This window comes from Sinohyriopsis cumingii, chromosome 2 (assembly GCF_028554795.1).
Source record: "Sinohyriopsis cumingii isolate HCF-2022 chromosome 2, ASM2855479v2, whole genome shotgun sequence".
NCBI classification, from domain to species: Eukaryota; Metazoa; Mollusca; class Bivalvia; order Unionida; family Unionidae; genus Sinohyriopsis; species Sinohyriopsis cumingii.
In genome coordinates, this window is record NC_142962.1 from 33,100,023 (window position 1) to 33,121,152 (window position 21,130).

The following is a 21,130-nucleotide window of genomic DNA, read 5'->3' on the forward strand; positions in this document are numbered from 1 at the left end:
TGTGTCAGTAATCCAATATGGCTATCACAGCAGTCATCTTCAAGTATTCTCACTACTGATTCTTTTGAATGTATGATGATGACATCAACACTGGTTTTCAGTAAAACATGGTTTTAAATGAAAATGGTGCCAAACTGACCCACATAATGGCTGTCCCATCATAACAATATTGCTATCACTTCTACTTCTAAATGGATTGTCATAGCATAGGATTTTCACTGAAAGGCTCTTTATGATGTGTAGTGGTTCCTAAATGAAAATTGCCCAATCTCACCTGCAGTATGGTTGCCATGGTAGCCATCTTGAAAATGTTGCTGCTACTAATTATTCAGAACAACAAATTTTATGAAAATAATTTTTATTATTATTGGTCCTAAAGGAAAGTGATGCCTAATTGGTCTTCAGTATAACCATCATGATGGCTATCTTGAAAATTTTGATTTCACTACAGATCCTGAATGGATGATCAGATTGATATAAGGTTTTCACTCAGAATTTTATAATAATATTTTGTTGGCTTTATATTGAAATGATTTGACTTCCAACATGGTTACCTAGCTGCAATTTTAAAAGTCTCCAGCTTGGTGGCTGTCTTGAAAATATTGCTTTCACTACTCGTGTTGAATGGATTATCGTATTTACATGGAAAAATTACATAAGAACTTCTTATAAGATGTCTAAAAAGTATTATAGTTACTTTATATGGACTTGGCATTTTCACTTAAAAAACTTCCTAATAATTGTTTTATTGATATTCATCTTGAATGAAAATGGTGGCATTGGGTTTTCACTGAAACCTTTCATGTAATTATGTAATTGGTCCTACAAGATCATGGTGTTGATCTGAGCTTCAACATGGTATAGATCTGAGCTTCAACATGGTGTAGATGTGACCTCCAACATGGTGTAGATCTGACCTCCAACGTGGTTTAGATGCGACCTCCAACATGGTGTAGATGTGACCTCCAACATGGTTTAGATTTGACCTCCAACATGGTGTAGATGTGACCTCCAACATGGTGTAGATTTGACCTCCAACATGGTGTAGATCTGACCTCCAACACGGTGTAGATGTGACCTCCAACATGGTGTAGATTTGACCTCCAACATGGTGTAGATCTGATCTCCAACATGGTGTAAATCTGACCTCCAACATGGTGGCCTTCTTAAAAGTATTGTTCTTGCTTCTTATTTAGAACAGTCTGTCACATCGTTCTGGAGTTTTCAACTTGGTGCAAAATGGTGTCAGACCTACATGAAAATGATAAAGATGTGACCTGCAACATGGCTGCCACAGTGACTACCTGTATTTGCCACAACTTATGTTAAATCAAAGGCTTTTATCAAAGGGAAAATTACATGTATTAATATATTTATTTCTAGTTTCCTGTGACATGGTGTGATATATGTTGAACAACTTTTTCAGCCTTGTTGTGAAGTGGTTGAGGGTTACTGCATCAGAATCAACACAGGGGCACCTGTCCCCAAGGGAGCTGATGCAGTTGTACAGGTGGAGGATACACTTTTACTCAGGGCAGGGGATGGGGGACAGACTGAGTTGGAGATAAAGATTATGAAGGCACCCACTGTAGGACAAGACATACGGTAAAAATCCAGACAGATTTTAACTTCATTAAATTCTCACACAATCTTTGGTTCTCTTCCAGTGGTTTTATTAGAGTTATGGCTGTGGTGCATTATTTTTAATTTTTATTTATGTTATGTAGACATATATTGTAAGACAGGACATACAGGAAATATTTTTAAAAAATTAACTTTATTGTTTATACAACTGCATTAAATTGGGCAGATTATGTTAAGGGATTGTGTTTATTTATCTGTATATCCATCCATCTGTCCCTCTATGTATCCATCTGTCTGTCCATTCATTTGTCTTTTAAAATTTGCTTTGTCATAATTGGTGAATTTTCATGTACCTTTTCCCAGGTGTATATTGTAACTGCATGGTTTTCAAGGTCATGACAAGGAAAATATAATGTTTCGATACATATCATAACATTTTAACCACTGAAGATCTTTTAGTGAAACTTTGTCTATATGTCTATATTTACATCATTACTAGGTGGTTTGTTGTGTACCATAGCCACACACCCTGCCTAAAGGTCAAGAAAAATTTAATTTTGTAACTTGTATAATTTTCAGGAGTATCACTTTTGAACCAACAAAGATACGCTAATGAAACTCTATCCAATTATATACCATGTACCAACTGTGTGTTGTATATCATATTCATAGCACCTGTCTCAGTTTGAAGGTCACAGGAAGGGAAAATGCCAGTATGGTTTGTGTCCTTATTCAAAATATAACTTTGAACTAATGAAATTTTAACCAGTTGTATATACAGTGTGTCATGCCATAGCCACACAACCTTCCTGATGGTTAAGGTGTTGACAAGGGACAATAAATCAGTTGCCTTTTTCCATGTACAGGTTTTGAGATCAGTTAAGATACAGTATTTAATTGAACTTTAACCTTTAATATATCTTGACATGAGAGTGTCTCACATATTGACAGTTATACCCATTCCATAATGTCAAGATCATAGCAAGTGATAATGTCTGGTGTTTCCTTTGCCAGGCAGTAACTTTTGAACTCCAAAAGATAGTTTGAACTTTATCCAGGTCCACACTTTATCATGCAGTAGTCAGGCCCTTAGGTTAAAAGTCAAGGTCATTGTTAGTGAAAAGGTCATTAAATGAGTATATCAAGTGCATTTTTACAGCTGGGTAATCATTTGAATGATTTTAATTATTCACAAAATCTCAGTTATGTACATGTAAATGAAGAATTTCAGTATGTTAGCATTTTTTATTTAGTATTGGTATTTAGATTTTTACAAAGTACATAGTAGAATACAAATCATTTAAAGTTGAAAAGGTTATCATGAGCCATCAACTGTTGCAAAATATACTGGCAGATCTGGGTCTATGTAGTTGTTAAATCTAATCAGTAAAATAAACAGCATAGACCTGGATCATGCAACCGCACATCAGGGTTTATTTGTTTGAAGATGGACTCGACTTATAAGCAAGTTCAAATGGCACCATTAATATTCTTAATATTGCATGCTATATTTTTAATCAGGGTGCATATTAAAGTAAAAGAGAACAAAAAATGCCATCAGCATGAGAGAAGTCAGCTTTATGCATATCAAGCTAGCTTTCAATAAAGTAAAAATACCCTGAGGAGTTATTGAATAGCTAAACTTGACACCATAAGAATTATCACAGAGTCAGTATAGTTTTCCTATAGTAGGTGCAGTTTCATATTTTTTATATCGCAGCATGTTACATATGACTTTATGTGATTCTGATTGGTCCAAATAATCTCATGAAATGATTGTTCAGTATTATCTTTACTGGTTGGCTGTGATCTTGGGAAAACTTTTTTAACCCCAACTTCTGGAATTATGATCCTAGTATTGCATGACAGAAACTGAACAGAATCTGTCCGATTTTCATATGCAGGATATGACATGCATCTTATAGAGTTAAACTGAATAGATGTAATTTTAGCCCACTGAAATATTAGGCAAAAAGAGATGTGTTTCCTGGTTGGCCAACTGTCACAGTTTCTCATTGCTAACCCTAGCACTTTTTCCCCCAACGTAAAAAAACAAAAAATATCATATTAAATATATATAAAGTTTACTAAAAAGGACCTGCCTATCCTTATTTTAAAACCAGTGCAATAGGAAACACATTTATTGTTTTATTTTTGGCCTTTGGTGTACACTATCATCATCACAATCATAATTATGTTGAATACTGCACGTCGCTTTATGTGGCAGCCAAATGTGCAATTGCCTTGTAATGTGACAGAAACAGAGAGACTCAAATAAAACTAGCACAGATGAAAACTAATTAAGTGTCTTTTATATAATATAGATGATACTGAAATTGTAAACCAAAAGATTTCTCTGAATCAGATGCTGCCATGTTGAACAACATGCACTATTTCATAGGTTTTTTCCTCTTACTTTGTTATTGATAATATTTTGTTTAGAAACAATAAAAAATACAATGAATACTTATCTCAGCTGGGTTTGTTTTCTCATGTGTTCATATTATTTTGGTTTTTCTCAGAACTGTTCAGCCAGTTGTTTCAGTCAGAGTGGCTGAAGAAAAGAGTTTTTTCAATATTTTACATAAGTGTGATATCTATAGTTCCACAACCAATCTAAGAGTTAGTTCAGGGTGAAAATATGGATATAAACAAATTGGTACCAATATTAATATACTGATATATATGTAGTGTTATGACATTGAGATGTCACACATATGATTTTACTATTCTGTTGATTTGTAGTGTTACACCATTCACTTTTACATGTTACACATATGATTTTGCTGTTATTGGTCTATAGCATTACACCACTAACTTTTAGATGCCACACATAAGATTTTACTATTATTGATCTGTAGTGTTACACCATTCGCTCATACATGTTACACATTTGATTTTACTATTCTGTTGATTTGTAGTGTAACGCTAGTAACTTTTATATATCACACATATGATTTTACTATTATTGATGTGTAGTGTTACACCATTTGCTCAGAGATGTTTGATTTTACTATTATATTGATCTATAGTGTTACACTACTAACGTTTAGCTGTCACACATAAGATTTTACAATTATTCATCTTTCTGACTGCAGTAATATGGTGGTCAGATGTATAGTGATAAAACCTAGAAATATGTGAGATGCATTCTTTTCTTTTTATATTTCTTTATTTTCCTACAGCCCCATTGGGTCAGACATACTGAAGGGGGAGAAGGTGTTAGCCAAGGGTCAGAGATTGGGCCCCTCAGAAATTGGAATCCTGGCAACAGTAGGGGTAGCAGAGGTCAAGTGTTTTAGACAACCAGTTGTAGGAGTCATGTCTACAGGAAATGAGGTTTGGTTCTAACAGTTCATCCTTACATCATATTAAAGACTCAATTTACAAAATAAATACCATGCATACTCAATTATAAGCCAACTTGACTATTAAGTCAACCCCCTTCTTGTTTTAGGACTCCAAAAGCTAATTTCTGTTTGATCTTCATATAAGTTAAGCTGTACTTTGTAAATCAAATCTGTCCATAAGGGGTTACTTGCCATTGAGTCAGAGTGGCACTTTGGAAAAATAAACAAGCCAAACCGGATAGATATATTGTTAGTTAGTCATAAATGGAAAAATTAGAGACAATACCAGTGTAAGATAAATTCAGTTATATAACTGAGTGTAATGTGTCACAGATACACTGACAACTTCCATTTTGCCCATCTTTAATAAAATCCATGGAAATCCATAAGTTTTAAAATTTATCTACATAAATTCAATTATAGGTCACATACTGGTATAAAAATAACAGTCCAAAATGATCTGATACACAATATCCCATAATGCAATTAATCCCATACATCCTACAAATAAACAACAAAAGCCAAGTCCACAATTTCCTGTAAAGGTCACTGTCTAATGTCATCTGGTACAAAGTCCAAGAATTCTTTCTGGTCATCATAAACATTATTGAACTCTGACTTTTTGTTTTTAATGTATGTGGGTGCTTATTTGGAGAAAGCACTTGAGAATACATTCTACAAAATCTATTGAAAGGATACGCCACAAATGAACACATGTCATTTGTGTGGCGTGATCAGATGAAGTTAAAATAAATTGTTAACTGATTTTTGACTATACGTGGCTTTGAAAAAGCATCAAATTTGCGACTCAGTCAAATGATTGTCAACTGGGAAAGCAAAGCAGGCCCTGCCTTTACAAGCATCAAATTTGCGACTCAATCAAATGATTGTCAACTGGGAAAGCAAAGCAGGCCCTGCCGTTACAAGCTAAGGGATTTGCACTGGCAGATAATGCCAGAAATTTTACCTTGGAATTAGATCTGGCTATAAAAAGCCATATATAAATCAAAACTTTTATTGCATCAAACACAGTGTTTACACAGCAAAACACAAAATCTAATACAAATACGGGTTGTTCCGACTTGCATACTAGTTGACACCCATTGATAGTCACTTCACTTTGTGGTGAGTAATATAATAATATTTTGACATAATTAAGATTCAAATGAATGTAGACACATGCATTATATAATGAATTATGTAATGGATCAGATAAACACAGTGCACACCATGTATGCAATTTTGGATGGGAATAGTGGTATGAAAACATACAAATATTTGAAATTACATTATGTTAGAAATACTGTTATTATATTACCCCAAGATTTATCAGATTTTTTCATGCTTATAAGATGACCCTTACTTTATATGAATAGAATTTTCAGTAAAAGAACATTGACTTGTAAGTGAGTATGAATGGTGCTTTAAAATATAATAGTTAAGTTAGTAATTCGGTTAATGTATTTATTTCTTTGAAGTTCCAAATTTGCATTTAAAATCTAGTGAGACATATTCGGTAAAATGGTAAAGATTCACTTACAACATACACCTCTCCTTTGACAACTTGCGCACAACAGGGTCCACAAACATAGACTGCACTATAAACGAGGTGCGAGTTACCGAGGGACCTCCAAAAATTGAAAAAAATCGCTTTGACATCGAGAAAACTGTGGGGGAGGGGGGCGGCATTAGGGAACTGGGCTGTTTAATGACTGAATCCTCATTTTACAATCACGTCGATAATAATTTTTAATAATGCGCTTTTTCTAATGAAGTTGTTCATTATTCTGTTTAAATAACATTTTTTTTCTCTCAAAATATCCAACATATGAAAGATCGTTCCAACTAGTTTGAACAACCATCATGTGTACGCGAAAAATCTGTGTATTACGTTACTGCTTTTTGTTTTCTTGATGACTCTGGTTCCCTTAGTGGTATTTAGTAGTATCTTGCCAAAATCAGTAGTCCACAATTTGGGAACTAGACTAACTGTTGATACACCACCAAACAAGATTCCTTTTTTTTCAAAAACACGCGACATTTATTATGTGACACATCTACGTCAAAACTTGATTTTTTATTGTTCAGTTAGTACAATGTTAATGTCGTGATTTCATTGGAAGTAATAATGAAATTTCTTATCATCCCTGAAGATATCTCTAAATGCCAGTTCAAGAATTCTCTGAAACTCGCTTGCTCACAATGGTCCAGATCTGTGAAATCAAGCTCTTTATTTTACGAAGTATTCTTTTTGCTTTGCCTTGTTATCTTTGATCAGTTATGAAAGAGTCGGTTAATTTAAGGTAGTTTCTGTTACATACACAATAACGTTTATTACAGTGTTCGATTGATCAAATGAAGTGAGTTCACCTGACATATGACCGAGGCCGCTAGATTTTAAGTTAGTCCGATTTTTGTGCCTTTTAACTTCTTTTATTCCACCTCCTTTTTTTATTCAAAAGACATAATTAACATGATAATATAAAGGAGGCCAGCTTTTAATTCAGTGCAACAATACAACAAATACTTCCGCAAGTCAGTTATCAAAACACGGTCGGCACTTAATTAGGTTCTCAGAGAAATGCTCGCGGACATAGCTGTTACGGTAGATTGATGCATTTTACGTTTAATTAAAAGAGGACACATTGCACTTATGATGATTACACATAAAAGGAACTAAAAGATGGAACTAGAACACAAACTTCAGTTGATAAAAAAATTATTTAATTTGTATTTATTTATTAAAGTACTGCCTCCACTCGGCGTAAGTGACATTTTCATTGATCAAAATTTCCTTACATATCGTTAATTGCGGTGTACTTGGAATGTTGTTTGGAAAGAAAATGTAAAAAATTGTATGAATTATTTTTAAATTTGATATTTCATAGTGTTTATTAAAATTTCCAGGTCCTATCTACCGTTTTCAAAAATAAAACAAGCGATACATCAAAGTTTCCATTACCATTTTTTATCGCGTTTTTCTTCAAGTTCAACAAATCAGGATGATTTTTTGGGGTATTTTCAGTTAAAAAAATGGGATCCATGCCTGACACCGCGTTATAAGTGGGTTCGCGAGTTATCAGGGTGCGAGTTATCGAGGGAGTGGTGTACTGTAGTTTATGTATAAAAACAAAAAACACTGCAAATTCTACTTTTTCGTGGACATCACTTTTTGTGTTTGTGCCCAAAACATAGATTTTTACTTAAATTGGTATATATGTCTATACTGCATATACAAATAGATGGTAAAGATATATTTTGTTGACTAATGACAACATTTTTAACTATTAAGCTCCACAACAAATGTTGTAGGGCATTCCACAACAAATGTTGTAGAGGCATGTACTGCTACCTTTGTTCGTCCATCAATCTATCCATACATTCATCCATCTATCTGTCCATCCTTCAATTTTTCTTTTAAGTTTGCATTTAGGTCAGTTTTTCTAATTTTCTTTCCAGTTGCTTGAACCAGGGCAACCATTGCAAGATGGGAAGATCTATGACAGCAATAGGGGTACATTATTAGCTCAGATGCAGGAACATCGCTATGCATGCTTGGATCTTGGGATTGCAAAAGATAGGTAAATAAGGGATGATACATGTTTTTGCATAACAGTTATATTTGATAATTCTCAAGTTCCTTGATCTTGACACAGTTATATTTGACAATTCTCAAGTTCCTTGATCCTGACACAGTTATATTTGATAATTCTCAAGTTCCTTGATCTTGACACAGTTATATTTGATAATTCTCAAGTTCCTTGATCCTGACACAGTTATATTTGATAATTCTCAAGTTCCTTGGTCTTGACACAGTTATATTTGATAATTCTCAAGTTCCTTGATCTTGACACAGTTATATTTGATAATTCTCAAGTTCCTTGATCCTGACACAGTTATATTTGATAATTCTCAAGTTCCTTGATCCTGACACAGTTATATTTGATAATTCTCAAGTTCCTTGATCTTGACAAGTTATATTTGATAATTCTCAAGCTCCTTGATCCTGATACAGTTATATTTGATAATTCTCTCAAGTTCCTTGATCCTGACACAGTTATATTTGATAATTCTCAAGTTCCTTGATCTTGACACAGTTATATTTGATAATTCTCAAGTTCCTTGATCTTGACACAGTTATATTTGATAATTCTCAAGTTCCTTGATCCTGATACAGTTATATTTGATAATTCTCAAGTTCCTTGATCCTGACACAGTTATATTTGATAATTCTCAAGCTCCTTGATCCTGACACAGTTATATTTGATAATTCTCAAGTTCCTTGGTCTTGATACAGTTATATTTGATAATTCTCAAGTTCCTTGACCTTGACACAGTTATATTTGATAATTCTCAAGTTCCTTGATCTTGACACAGTTATATTTGATAATTCTCAAGTTCCTTGATCCTGACACAGTTATATTTGATAATTCTCAAGTTCCTTGATCTTGACACAGTTATATTTGATAATTCTCAAGCTCCTTGATCCTGATACAGTTATATTTGATAATTCTCTCAAGTTCCTTGATCCTGACACAGTTATATTTGATAATTCTCAAGCTCCTTGATCTTGACACAGTTATATTTGATAATTCTCAAGTTCCTTGATCTTGACACAGTTATATTTGATAATTCTCAAGTTCCTTGATCTTGACACAGTTATATTTGATAATTCTTAAGCTCCTTGATCCTGACACAGTTATATTTGATAATTCTCAAGTTCCTTGGTCTTGACACAGTTATATTTGATAATTCTCAAGTTCCTTGATCTTGACACAGTTATATTTGATAATTCTCAAGTTCCTTGATCTTGACACAGTTATATTTGATAATTCTCAAGTTCCTTGATCCTGACACAGTTATATTTGATAATTCTCAAGTTCCTTGATCTTGACACAGTTATATTTGATAATTCTCAAGCTCCTTGATCCTGATACAGTTATATTTGATAATTCTCTCAAGTTCCTTGATCTTGACACAGTTATATTTGATAATTCTCAAGCTCCTTGATCTTGACACAGTTATATTTGATAATTCTCAAGCTCCTTGATCCTGACACAGTTATATTTGATAATTCTCAAGTTCCTTGATCTTGACACAGTTATATTTGATAATTCTCAAGCTCCTTCATCCTGACACAGTTATATTTGATAATTCTCAAGCTCCTTGATCTTGACACAGTTATATTTGATAATTCTCAAGTTCCTTGATCTTGACACAGTTATATTTGATAATTCTTAAGCTCCTTGATCCTGACACAGTTATATTTGATAATTCTCAAGTTCCTTGGTCTTGACACAGTTATATTTGATAATTCTCAAGCTCCTTGATCTGGACACAGTTATATTTGATAATTCTCAAGTTCCTTGATCCTGACACAGTTATATTTGATAATTCTCAAGCTCCTTGATCCTGACACAGTTATATTTTATAATTCTCAAGCTCCTTGATCCTGACACAGTTATATTTGATAATTCTCAAGTTCCTTGGTCTTGATACAGTTATATTTGATAATTCTCAAGCTCCTTGATCTTGAAACAGTTATATTTGATAATTCTCAAGTTCCTTGATCTTGACACAGTTATATTTGATAATTCTCAAGTTCCTTGATCTTGACACAGTTATATTTGATAATTCTCAAGTTCCTTGGTCTTGACACAGTTATATTTGATAATTCTCAAGCTCCTTGATCCTGACACAGTTATATTTGATAATTCTCAAGCTGCTTGATCATGACACAAGTGAATTGTTAAACATACTCACTGTGCACAGATGTGTTTTTCTGTTTAAAACATCATTTTTCATGAAAAACATTAATTTGCAATTCACTTTGTCACAGTCAAGAGAATAAAATAATTGATTAGATTATTTTGATTCTAACGAAATAATTCATAGCTTCAACAATAATAGTATAATAGTAAAATATACAAGTGAACCATATCATTATGGGTGAATTGTCAAACTGTACTTGTGACATCATTGTGTTTTATGACCAATGCAGAGCACATGAAAGTAACCCATAGTAGACCAGTCTCACAATACCTGAAAATAATGCTCTCATAGTATCTTGCAAAATCTTGAAATTCCAAAACGAGGAACTCACTCTGGCAGATTGACAAACAATCAGAATATCAGTACATGAGAAGTATATCGATTGTAGGCTAGAGTATTTACAGTGTTTAACCATTAAACAATCAAAATATCAGAACATGAGAAGTATATCGATTGTAGGCTTGGGTATTTACAGTGTTTAACCATTAAACAATCAAAATATCAGAACATGAGAAGTATATCGATTGTAGGCTAGAGTATTTACAGTGTTTAACCATTAAACAATCAAAATATCAGAACATGAGAAGTATATCGATTGTAGGCTAGAGTATTTACAGTGTTTAACCATTAAACAATCAAAATATCAGAACATGAGAAGTATATCGATTGTAGGCTAGAGTATTTACAGTGTTTAACCATTAAACAATCAAAATATCAGAACATGAGAAGTATATCGATTGTAGGCTAGAGCATTTACGGTGTTTAACCATTAAACAATCAAAATATCAGAACATGAGAAGTATATCGATTGTAGGCTAGAGCATTTACGGTGTTTAACCATTAAACAATCAAAATATCAGAACATGAGAAGTATATCGATTGTAGGCTAGAGCATTTACGGTGTTTAACCATTAAACAATCAAAATATCAGAACATGAGAAGTATATCGATTGTAGGCTAGAGCATTTACGGTGTTTAACCATTAAACAATCAAAATATCAGAACATGAGAAGTATATCGATTGTAGGCTAGAGCATTTACGGTGTTTAACCATTAAACAATCAAAATATCAGAACATGAGAAGTATATCGATTGTAGGCTAGAGCATTTACGGTGTTTAACCATTAAACAATCAAAATATCAGAACATGAGAAGTATATCGATTGTAGGCTAGAGCATTTACGGTGTTTAACCATTAAACAATCAAAATATCAGAACATGAGAAGTATATCGATTGTAGGCTAGAGCATTTACGGTGTTTAACCATTAAACAATCAAAATATCAGAACATGAGAAGTATATCGATTGTAGGCTAGAGCATTTACGGTGTTTAACCATTAAACAATCAAAATATCAGAACATGAGAAGTATATCGATTGTAGGCTAGAGCATTTACGGTGTTTAACCATTAAACAATCAAAATATCAGAACATGAGAAGTATATCGATTGTAGGCTAGAGCATTTACGGTGTTTAACCATTAAACAATCAAAATATCAGAACATGAGAAGTATATCGATTGTAGGCTAGAGCATTTACGGTGTTTAACCATTAAACAATCAAAATATCAGAACATGAGAAGTATATCGATTGTAGGCTAGAGCATTTACGGTGTTTAACCATTAAACAATCAAAATATCAGAACATGAGAAGTATATCGATTGTAGGCTAGAGCATTTACGGTGTTTAACCATTAAACAATCAAAATATCAGAACATGAGAAGTATATCGATTGTAGGCTAGAGCATTTACGGTGTTTAACCATTAAACAATCAAAATATCAGAACATGAGAAGTATATCGATTGTAGGCTAGAGCATTTACGGTGTTTAACCATTAAACAATCAAAATATCAGAACATGAGAAGTATATCGATTGTAGGCTAGAGCATTTACGGTGTTTAACCATTAAACAATCAAAATATCAGAACATGAGAAGTATATCGATTGTAGGCTAGAGCATTTACGGTGTTTAACCATTAAACAATCAAAATATCAGAACATGAGAAGTATATCGATTGTAGGCTAGAGCATTTACGGTGTTTAACCATTAAACAATCAAAATATCAGAACATGAGAAGTATATCGATTGTAGGCTAGAGCATTTACGGTGTTTAACCATTAAACAATCAAAATATCAGAACATGAGAAGTATATCGATTGTAGGCTAGAGCATTTACGGTGTTTAACCATTAAACAATCAAAATATCAGAACATGAGAAGTATATCGATTGTAGGCTAGAGCATTTACGGTGTTTAACCATTAAACAATCAAAATATCAGAACATGAGAAGTATATCGATTGTAGGCTAGAGCATTTACAATGTTTAACCATTAAACAATCAAAATATCAGAACATGAGAAGTATATCGATTGTAGGCTAGAGCATTTACGGTGTTTAACCATTAAACAATCAAAATATCAGAACATGAGAAGTATATCGATTGTAGGCTAGAGCATTTACGGTGTTTAACCATTAAACAATCAAAATATCAGAACATGAGAAGTATATCGATTGTAGGCTAGAGCATTTACGGTGTTTAACCATTAAACAATCAAAATATCAGAACATGAGAAGTATATCGATTGTAGGCTAGAGCATTCACGGTGTTTAACCATTAAACAATCAAAATATCAGAACATGAGAAGTATATCGATTGTAGGCTAGAGCATTTACGGTGTTTAACCATTAAACAATCAAAATATCAGAACATGAGAAGTATATCGATTGTAGGCTAGAGCATTTACGGTGTTTAACCATTAAACAATCAAAATATCAGAACATGAGAAGTATATCGATTGTAGGCTAGAGCATTTACGGTGTTTAACCATTAAACAATCAAAATATCAGAACATGAGAAGTATATCGATTGTAGGCTAGAGCATTTACGGTGTTTAACCATTAAACAATCAAAATATCAGAACATGAGAAGTATATCGATTGTAGGCTAGAGCATTTACAGTGTTTAACCATTAAACCATCAAAATATCAGAACATGAGAAGTATATCGATTGTAGGCTAGAGTATTTACAGTGTTTAACCATTAAACAATCAAAATATCAGAACATGAGAAGTATATCGATTGTAGGCTAGAGTATTTACAGTGTTTAACCATTAAACCATCAAAATATCAGAACATGAGAAGTATATCGATTGTAGGCTAGAGTATTTACAGTGTTTAACCATTAAACAATCAAAATATCAGAACATGAGAAGTATATCGATTGTAGGCTAGAGTATTTACAGTGTTTAACCATTAAACAATCAAAACATCAGAACATGAGAAGTATATCGATTGTAGGCTAGAGTATTTACAGTGTTTAACCATTAAACAATCAAAACATCAGAACATGAGAAGTATATCGATTGTAGGCTAGAGTATTTACAGTGTTTAACCATTAAACAATCAAAATATCAGAACATGAGAAGTATATCGATTGTAGGCTCGGGTATTTACAGCGTTTAATCAAAGAAATTTTAAATAAGAACAATGATAGTGTCAGTGGACAAATGTCCATGCTAGTGTTGCATACCTACACCTGAATTTGCAGGATAAAGGATGCCTCACAGTTAAAAAGCAATAGGTGTTTATCTAATTAATTAAATTATTATATTCTTTATACAGGGGCTTGCATTGTTCTATTCTATATCTCTGTTCAAATCTCCATTTGTTCCGTCCATTAATTTATTATTTTAATATTCTCTCAATCTGGGCTATAACATTATGGTCTATCATCCGGCAGACATCAGTAACCACCGTTTTAGATAACAGTAGTTTTCCTTTATTAATAACAGAAACAAATACCTGTGGTTGCAGCAGTTGTTTTGCATCTGCAGGAAGGACAGGGTGAGGGATCTGGTTCAGCTCCTCCACTTCTGCACCCAGGCCTGTTCCATATAAGATTTTCCTTACACAAAGAAATTGCACTTTTATTCTGCTTTGAAGATAAGACTTTAATGTCTCCAAATTTAAGTGAAGACATGAAATTGGTAATAGTGCATTTTTAAAGCATTCCTGCAATGTGAAACAAAGGGCATGATGACCCAGTTGAGTCCTGCTTCTGATGAAATGGAACAGCCTGAAATCATGGTAGAAAGGTTGAATTAGAATCACTGATGGCTAGCAGCTGTTCTGATTGGAAGTATTTTTTTTATCTTGTCAAAGATTATAATGGCACTTGAACAGATGACAAGTCTATATCTGTAATTTGCATAGTAATTTGCATCATGCAAATATGTTGACACATGCAACAGCAATACCCTACTAATGACAGTCTTTCTAAAGATGGCAAGATCTTCAAGTTTGTGTTTTGTCACAAATTAGGTTGCAAGACATATCAATATGCAACACATGTATTGTTTCAGACTCCTATGTATTTTCAAGCTATTAGTCTGATTCCTCAGAGTTAATTCTATAGTTTTCTCAAATATTTTTTTTTAATTAAGGGAGAGAAACTAGCAAAGCTTTTGTGTGTGTGTGTGTGTGTGTGTGTGTGTTTTGGAGTTTTAACGTAGCTTTACAAACTTTTCAGTTATATTGCTATGATGTCTGCAGTGTGTCAGTTTATAGTGATGTCTAGCACTGAGGCCACAGACATGTAGCATCATGTCCCACTCAGTCACATTTTCCTGACACCAGGCTGTCCATTCCTAACACTAGCCTCTTAATGCTGAGCACCAAGCAAGGCAACTGCTAGTACTATTTTTGTTATGACTCAGCCAGGGTTTGAACCCGCAACCTGCTGCATTTGAGGTGGAAGCAAAGCATGAAAGGATTATGATAAAACTGAAGCAACAGCAAATCTGTAACTGAAGAAGACACGTCTGGCACATTTAATAATTAAGTATATAAATGTTACAACATGATTGTATAGATCTTTTGAATTTTTTTTATCATAATTTTGCAAATATGATGTTGCCATGTTACTTTTCAGGAAATTAAATCCATTAGATATATGTGATATATATATATATATATATATACACACACACACACACACACACACCGAATGAAACCTGACTATACCATGCTTTGTTGTAGCGAAATTTATGATATGGTGCATATTTAAAGATAAGTGTCTTGCCTTACCATCTTTGTTTATATGAATTACGATTTTAAATGTTTATGTTTGTGAATGTTCTTTTCTTATTATTGTTGTCCCATGAACAATAAAGCCGTTAAGCCATGTGTTTGTCTTCAATACGTTCTATGTACAATCATTTCTTAAACAATAGCTGACAAATAATTGTTCAATTAAATTGTCATACACAATCAAGTACTAAACATTATTACAGCTAGATCATTAATCATGGTAAGAAAGACATTCATTTTGTGGACAAAATATTTATTATTTTCATTAGTCGACATTATCTGGACAGAAATAAATTAATACATTTTTAGCATCCAGATATTTGGGTTAACCCTTTACCTCATAGAGTGTATGGCTTTTTAGCCCTCCGATACACATGTAGCTAAGTTACCCAATGCAGTGCGCTATAAATAGAACACCTGTTACCTGTTCGACTCCATACACATAGACCTGCCTGTTAACTGTTAAGCAGTGTAGTGTATGTTACGTTTAACAGCAATTTTAACCATTTTACATTTTTGGTACACATCTATTATGTATGGAAAAATTGAAGAGTAAAGTCCAATCATTATAGCTGTGTAATTATTTTTCACGGAAGAATTTTTTATGTGCTTTAAAATTTTGAGAGAACTTGTTCACTGTCAAGTCAGTGAAGCCGTGTGACCAACCGTAGCTGCCATTTCTCATGCTTGAAATTTACAAGTTCTTTGCATCTACATCACTAAGTCATCTGAATTTGATAATTTATAAAAACTAATTGCTACCTACATCAATATCAGAGCCTTTACCTAAGTTAGCGAAGCTTTCATAGTTGTGATTCTAATCATGAAAAGTACTGAACGAAATCCGTGACCTCCATTTTGGAGAGTGGAGAATATGACCCAGTTACTTTAAATAGCAGGTTTCTACCAGAGCATAAACAACGACCACGTGATCTGACGTAATGGTCATTCACAGCAGTGAATGAAGTATCTAATATGGGGTTTTCCCCGAAGGTAGCGCTGCGAAAACCCACCAAAAATGGCCGATGTTTACAGCAGACATCAAAAGGCGCTTCCATGTGAATGGAGTAGAAACGTCAAAAAGCGCTTCCATGTGAATGGAGTAGAAATGTCAAAAGGTGCTTCCATGCGAGTGGAGTAGAGACGTCCAAAGGCACTTGCATGAGATAAAGGGTTAATGATGGTATATAAGCTATTGACATCAAGAACGGCATCTGTTCAGATGAATGTGCCAAGAATTTTGTAGTAAAATCATCTTAATCACACAATTGCTGCCATACCCTTTTTGTTCATGCATGTACATACTCACCTGTCAAACATTCTCTTTCTGAAAGTATAAATAACTTTGAGATCATTTCTAACAAGGTCAATAGTGGAGCCATGTTCAGAGATGTCATATTGAAAGATTCTTTTATGTTAAAGACAAAATAAAAGAGAAAATGAAAAGAATTAAAATATTTAAAATATGCAGGAAGCTTTGGTAGAAGGGTCCCATGGATCTTTTTGTCTCGCCTGGTAATAGTAGTAGGATATGTGTTATATTACTTTCAGAAACTTAAAAAATAATTCCTGAATGTTGTCCATATTGCCATCACAGGTGCTGTTTCAAATGATTTTACCAATGCCTTATCCAATGCATGTCATAAAAAAGAAAACACAAATTACACATTTATAGTTTTTTTTCTATAATTAATTTTTTTGATAAGGCTTTTGACAGTGAAAGATGCCACTAGATGGATGTTGTTAGCTCACCTGCCAATAAGACCAAGCGAGTTTATGATATGACCTTCCATCCATCATGCATTGTTTGTCCATCAGCAGTTGTTTTTTTCAACTTCTTCTAACAAGCAAATCAGTTTCAGTCAAACTTCTCAGCCAGTATCACTGGTACGGAACAAATTTTCTCAAAAACTGCTTTACAGAATTAGACCAACATTGACAGAAAGTTTCTTGGCATAAAGCTTATCAAACATCAGTGAAAATATTAAATTTGATTAGCCTTCAAACAATTGTTACCATAACATTTACAATGATCAGTATTGGTAGAAATTTTTGCAAAAAGCATCTTGTTGACCTAAATTTCTCAGCCATATGCTCTTGCTTTTGGCTGTTAAGGACATGTCAGCCATGTGAATGGTCTCAGACCCACTTGGGTTTCATGTTATAGTATTTTCATCCTCAGATTGAAAACAGATCTTTTCTGTGGAGATTTTAACATAGACATGGATTTTCTGACAAAATGTATGAAACCGTTTGTGCACCATGTTTGTATTTTTTACCATGAGGTTTTGCTTAAATATGTTGAACAAAAATAACATCTGAGATATTAGGTAAAATGCAATGGTGATTTACTGATGTCCAATGATCACTGAGGCAAAATCAGAATTAAAACATTTAGTAATTTGAAATTTCCAAGTAACACCTGGTGTTGCCAATGCTATTATGGGCCAACATGCTGTTAGTTTTTCAATCAATGGACACAAATACATCCAGCACATAAATTTTCTTGACAGGTATTACCAGTAATTTTTTTTTGCATATTGAGCGATAATTTGTGCAAGATTATATATTAGGTAGAGTGATGCTGGTCATTTCCTCTGACTATTCATGCCAATACCCATAGGTATATTTGCCCATTACAGATATTTCAGTTTTAATTAGCTGCCATTTTTCATCATTGAGTGACTCATTGGACACCAGAGTTATCATTTATTGATGCAATCAAACTAGGAAAAGGTACTAATAAAAAAGAACACTCCTTGATGTTCAAAGAAATCTCATGAAGCCAGCTTAAAGAGGCAATGTTTGTAATGACTCAACTTTTTCAATTAACTATTTTCTTTAAAAAATGGTTCACAATTTTTTTAAATGACAGTTGAGGGCTATAACCCCCTTAGCTTCTACCTCCACCCCCATATAAATGCATGCCAGCACCCCAAAATATCAGAATTTACCCAGTGACCAATTTTATTTTTTCCATATCTGAATTTGTCTTTTCCTGTCTGTTGTTTATTTATGGGGGGGGTGGGGGAAGTCTCATTAGTTTGCAGGTTAAAATTAAATTGCAGGAGCAGAGATGGACAATAGGGCTAATGTTAATTTGCAGAGATGGACAATGGGGCTAATGTTAATTTGCAGAGATGGACAGTAAGGCTAATGTCAATTTGCAGAGATGGACAATAGGGCTAATGTTAATTTGCATTTATAAATTTGTCTTTTAATACAAAATAAGTGTAGATATGGTTGTATGATAGAAATCTCAATAGTTTCCAGGTTATGACCCTGAGGATTAGAGATAGAGCCCAGAGCCAATGTCAGTTGTATAAAATTTTCAAGCCCCATTGGTGTATATATGGTTATAGGGTGAGATCTCAATAGATTATGTGCTATGATCTATGGTCCACAACTGTATGCCCTGGAGGCTTGACCATTCAAACCCTCGATCCGACATGTTGACACTGGGCTTGATAATTACATGCACCAGCTATCAGACATGTTCAAGTTCGTGAAAAATAACTCCATACCAACTCCCTACCCAAGCCCCACCCTTATTGGGTTGTTTTTAAAATTTGAAACCTTTGTTCCCATTTACAGATACTCCTTAACCATAGTATCCCAAGCTGTCAAGTCTCAGGTTCATTGGTATCAGACGTACCATATATACTCACTTATAAGTCGAGTCAAACTGTAAACAAAGATCCTGATTTGCCATCACAATTTGTGCCTGCAGATTAGGTTCTATGTTTGTTCGTCTGATTAAAAACTGCACAGATCCAGATCTAGGCCTGTGCAGTTTGCAGTTGGACTCGTCTTATAAGTGAGTATATACAGTAAATTGTACACACACCTGCATATGGATGGTCAGGACACAGTCTCATAAAAATTAGAAATCTCCAATATAACAGTCATATAACGGATACTGATAATAGGCCCTGCTCTGTTGATCATTGATTAACCAATCAAATTGCAGCTTTCACATTTATGTAAAATGTATTTGGAACATATAATTTTTAAAGAAAACTGAAATACAGAATGCAGCACTTTATTTCATAAATTACTGAAACTATATACATCATTAATTCAAAAGGACACCATAACATAACCCTTTATTGGTACCTGTCAGATGAACCCATAAGAAGTAGATCTTAATCTTTAATCCAGTTGGCAGGATAATAATATGATTTAGATTAATTTCATAATATATAGACTTATATATAGACTTATTATCCAGATTTTTCAATACCATCATAAAAACATCCCTTCTGGTAATTACATGATTTGGCATACTTATATATACACACATCCCTTCTGGTAATTACATGATTTGGCATACTTATATATACACACATCCCTTCTGGTAATTACATGATTTGGCATACTTACATATACACACATCTCTTCTGGTAATTACATGATTTGACATACTTACACATACACACATCCATGCTGGTAATTACATAATCTGGCACATCCTGACATGCACACATCCTTGCCAGCAATGACCTACTCTGATTTATACACATGCCTGTGGATAATTATACATGTATACTGTTACATATCTTGACATTCATCAAAGCTAGTAATTACATATTCTGGCATATCCTTATCCCAGCTAGAAATGATATACTCTGGCATGTTAATATACCCCAACATAAACACATCCCTTCCAATAATTATATACTGTGTGCTGGTAATTACATAACCTGGCATACCATTACATACACACATCCCTGCCAATAATTATATACTGTGTGCTGGTAATTACATAACCTGGTATACCATTACATACACACATCCCTGCCAATAATTATATACTGTGTGCTGGTAATTACATAACCTGGCATACCATTACATACACACATCCCTGCCAATAATTATATACTGTGTGCTGGTAATTACATAACCTGGTATACCATTACATACACAAATCCCTGCCAGTAATGTAATGACATACTCTGAGATTTGCACATCTGTGTTGAGAACTGCATACTGTGACATATCCCAAATGTATGCACATCCTTGCTAGTAACTACATAATCTGGCATACCCTTACTTTCACATGTCCCTGCTAATAATTACATCCTCTGACATGCACACATTCCTGCAGTAATTGCATATGTTAACATATCCTGATATATGCACATCTTTGCTGTAAATTACATATTCAGACAAATGCACACTCTGAAATATCCTGACATGCACCTACCGTATCCTTGTGTGTAATTACATTCTCTGACAAACCTTGATATACACATTTCTGTCGGTGATTACATACTCCTCATTGTCCCCACATTTTCCTGTTATCAGAAATATATATGATTTCAACTTAGCTAG

The 21,130-nt window shown here is 33.7% G+C and overlaps 1 protein-coding gene across 1 annotated transcript in view; it reads left to right on the forward strand.

Annotated features, from left to right (window-relative positions):
• LOC149804592 (gephyrin-like) overlaps window positions 1-21,130 on the forward strand; it is a 164,669-nt gene that overhangs the window by 104,575 nt on the left and 38,964 nt on the right. Inside the window, exons 12-14 of the mRNA XM_089941991.1 lie at window positions 1,427-1,605; window positions 4,770-4,923; window positions 8,394-8,515. Of these exons, the coding sequence (XP_089798117.1) occupies window positions 1,427-1,605; window positions 4,770-4,923; window positions 8,394-8,515 (455 nt within the window). The remainder of the gene's footprint in view (window positions 1-1,426; window positions 1,606-4,769; window positions 4,924-8,393; window positions 8,516-21,130) is intronic.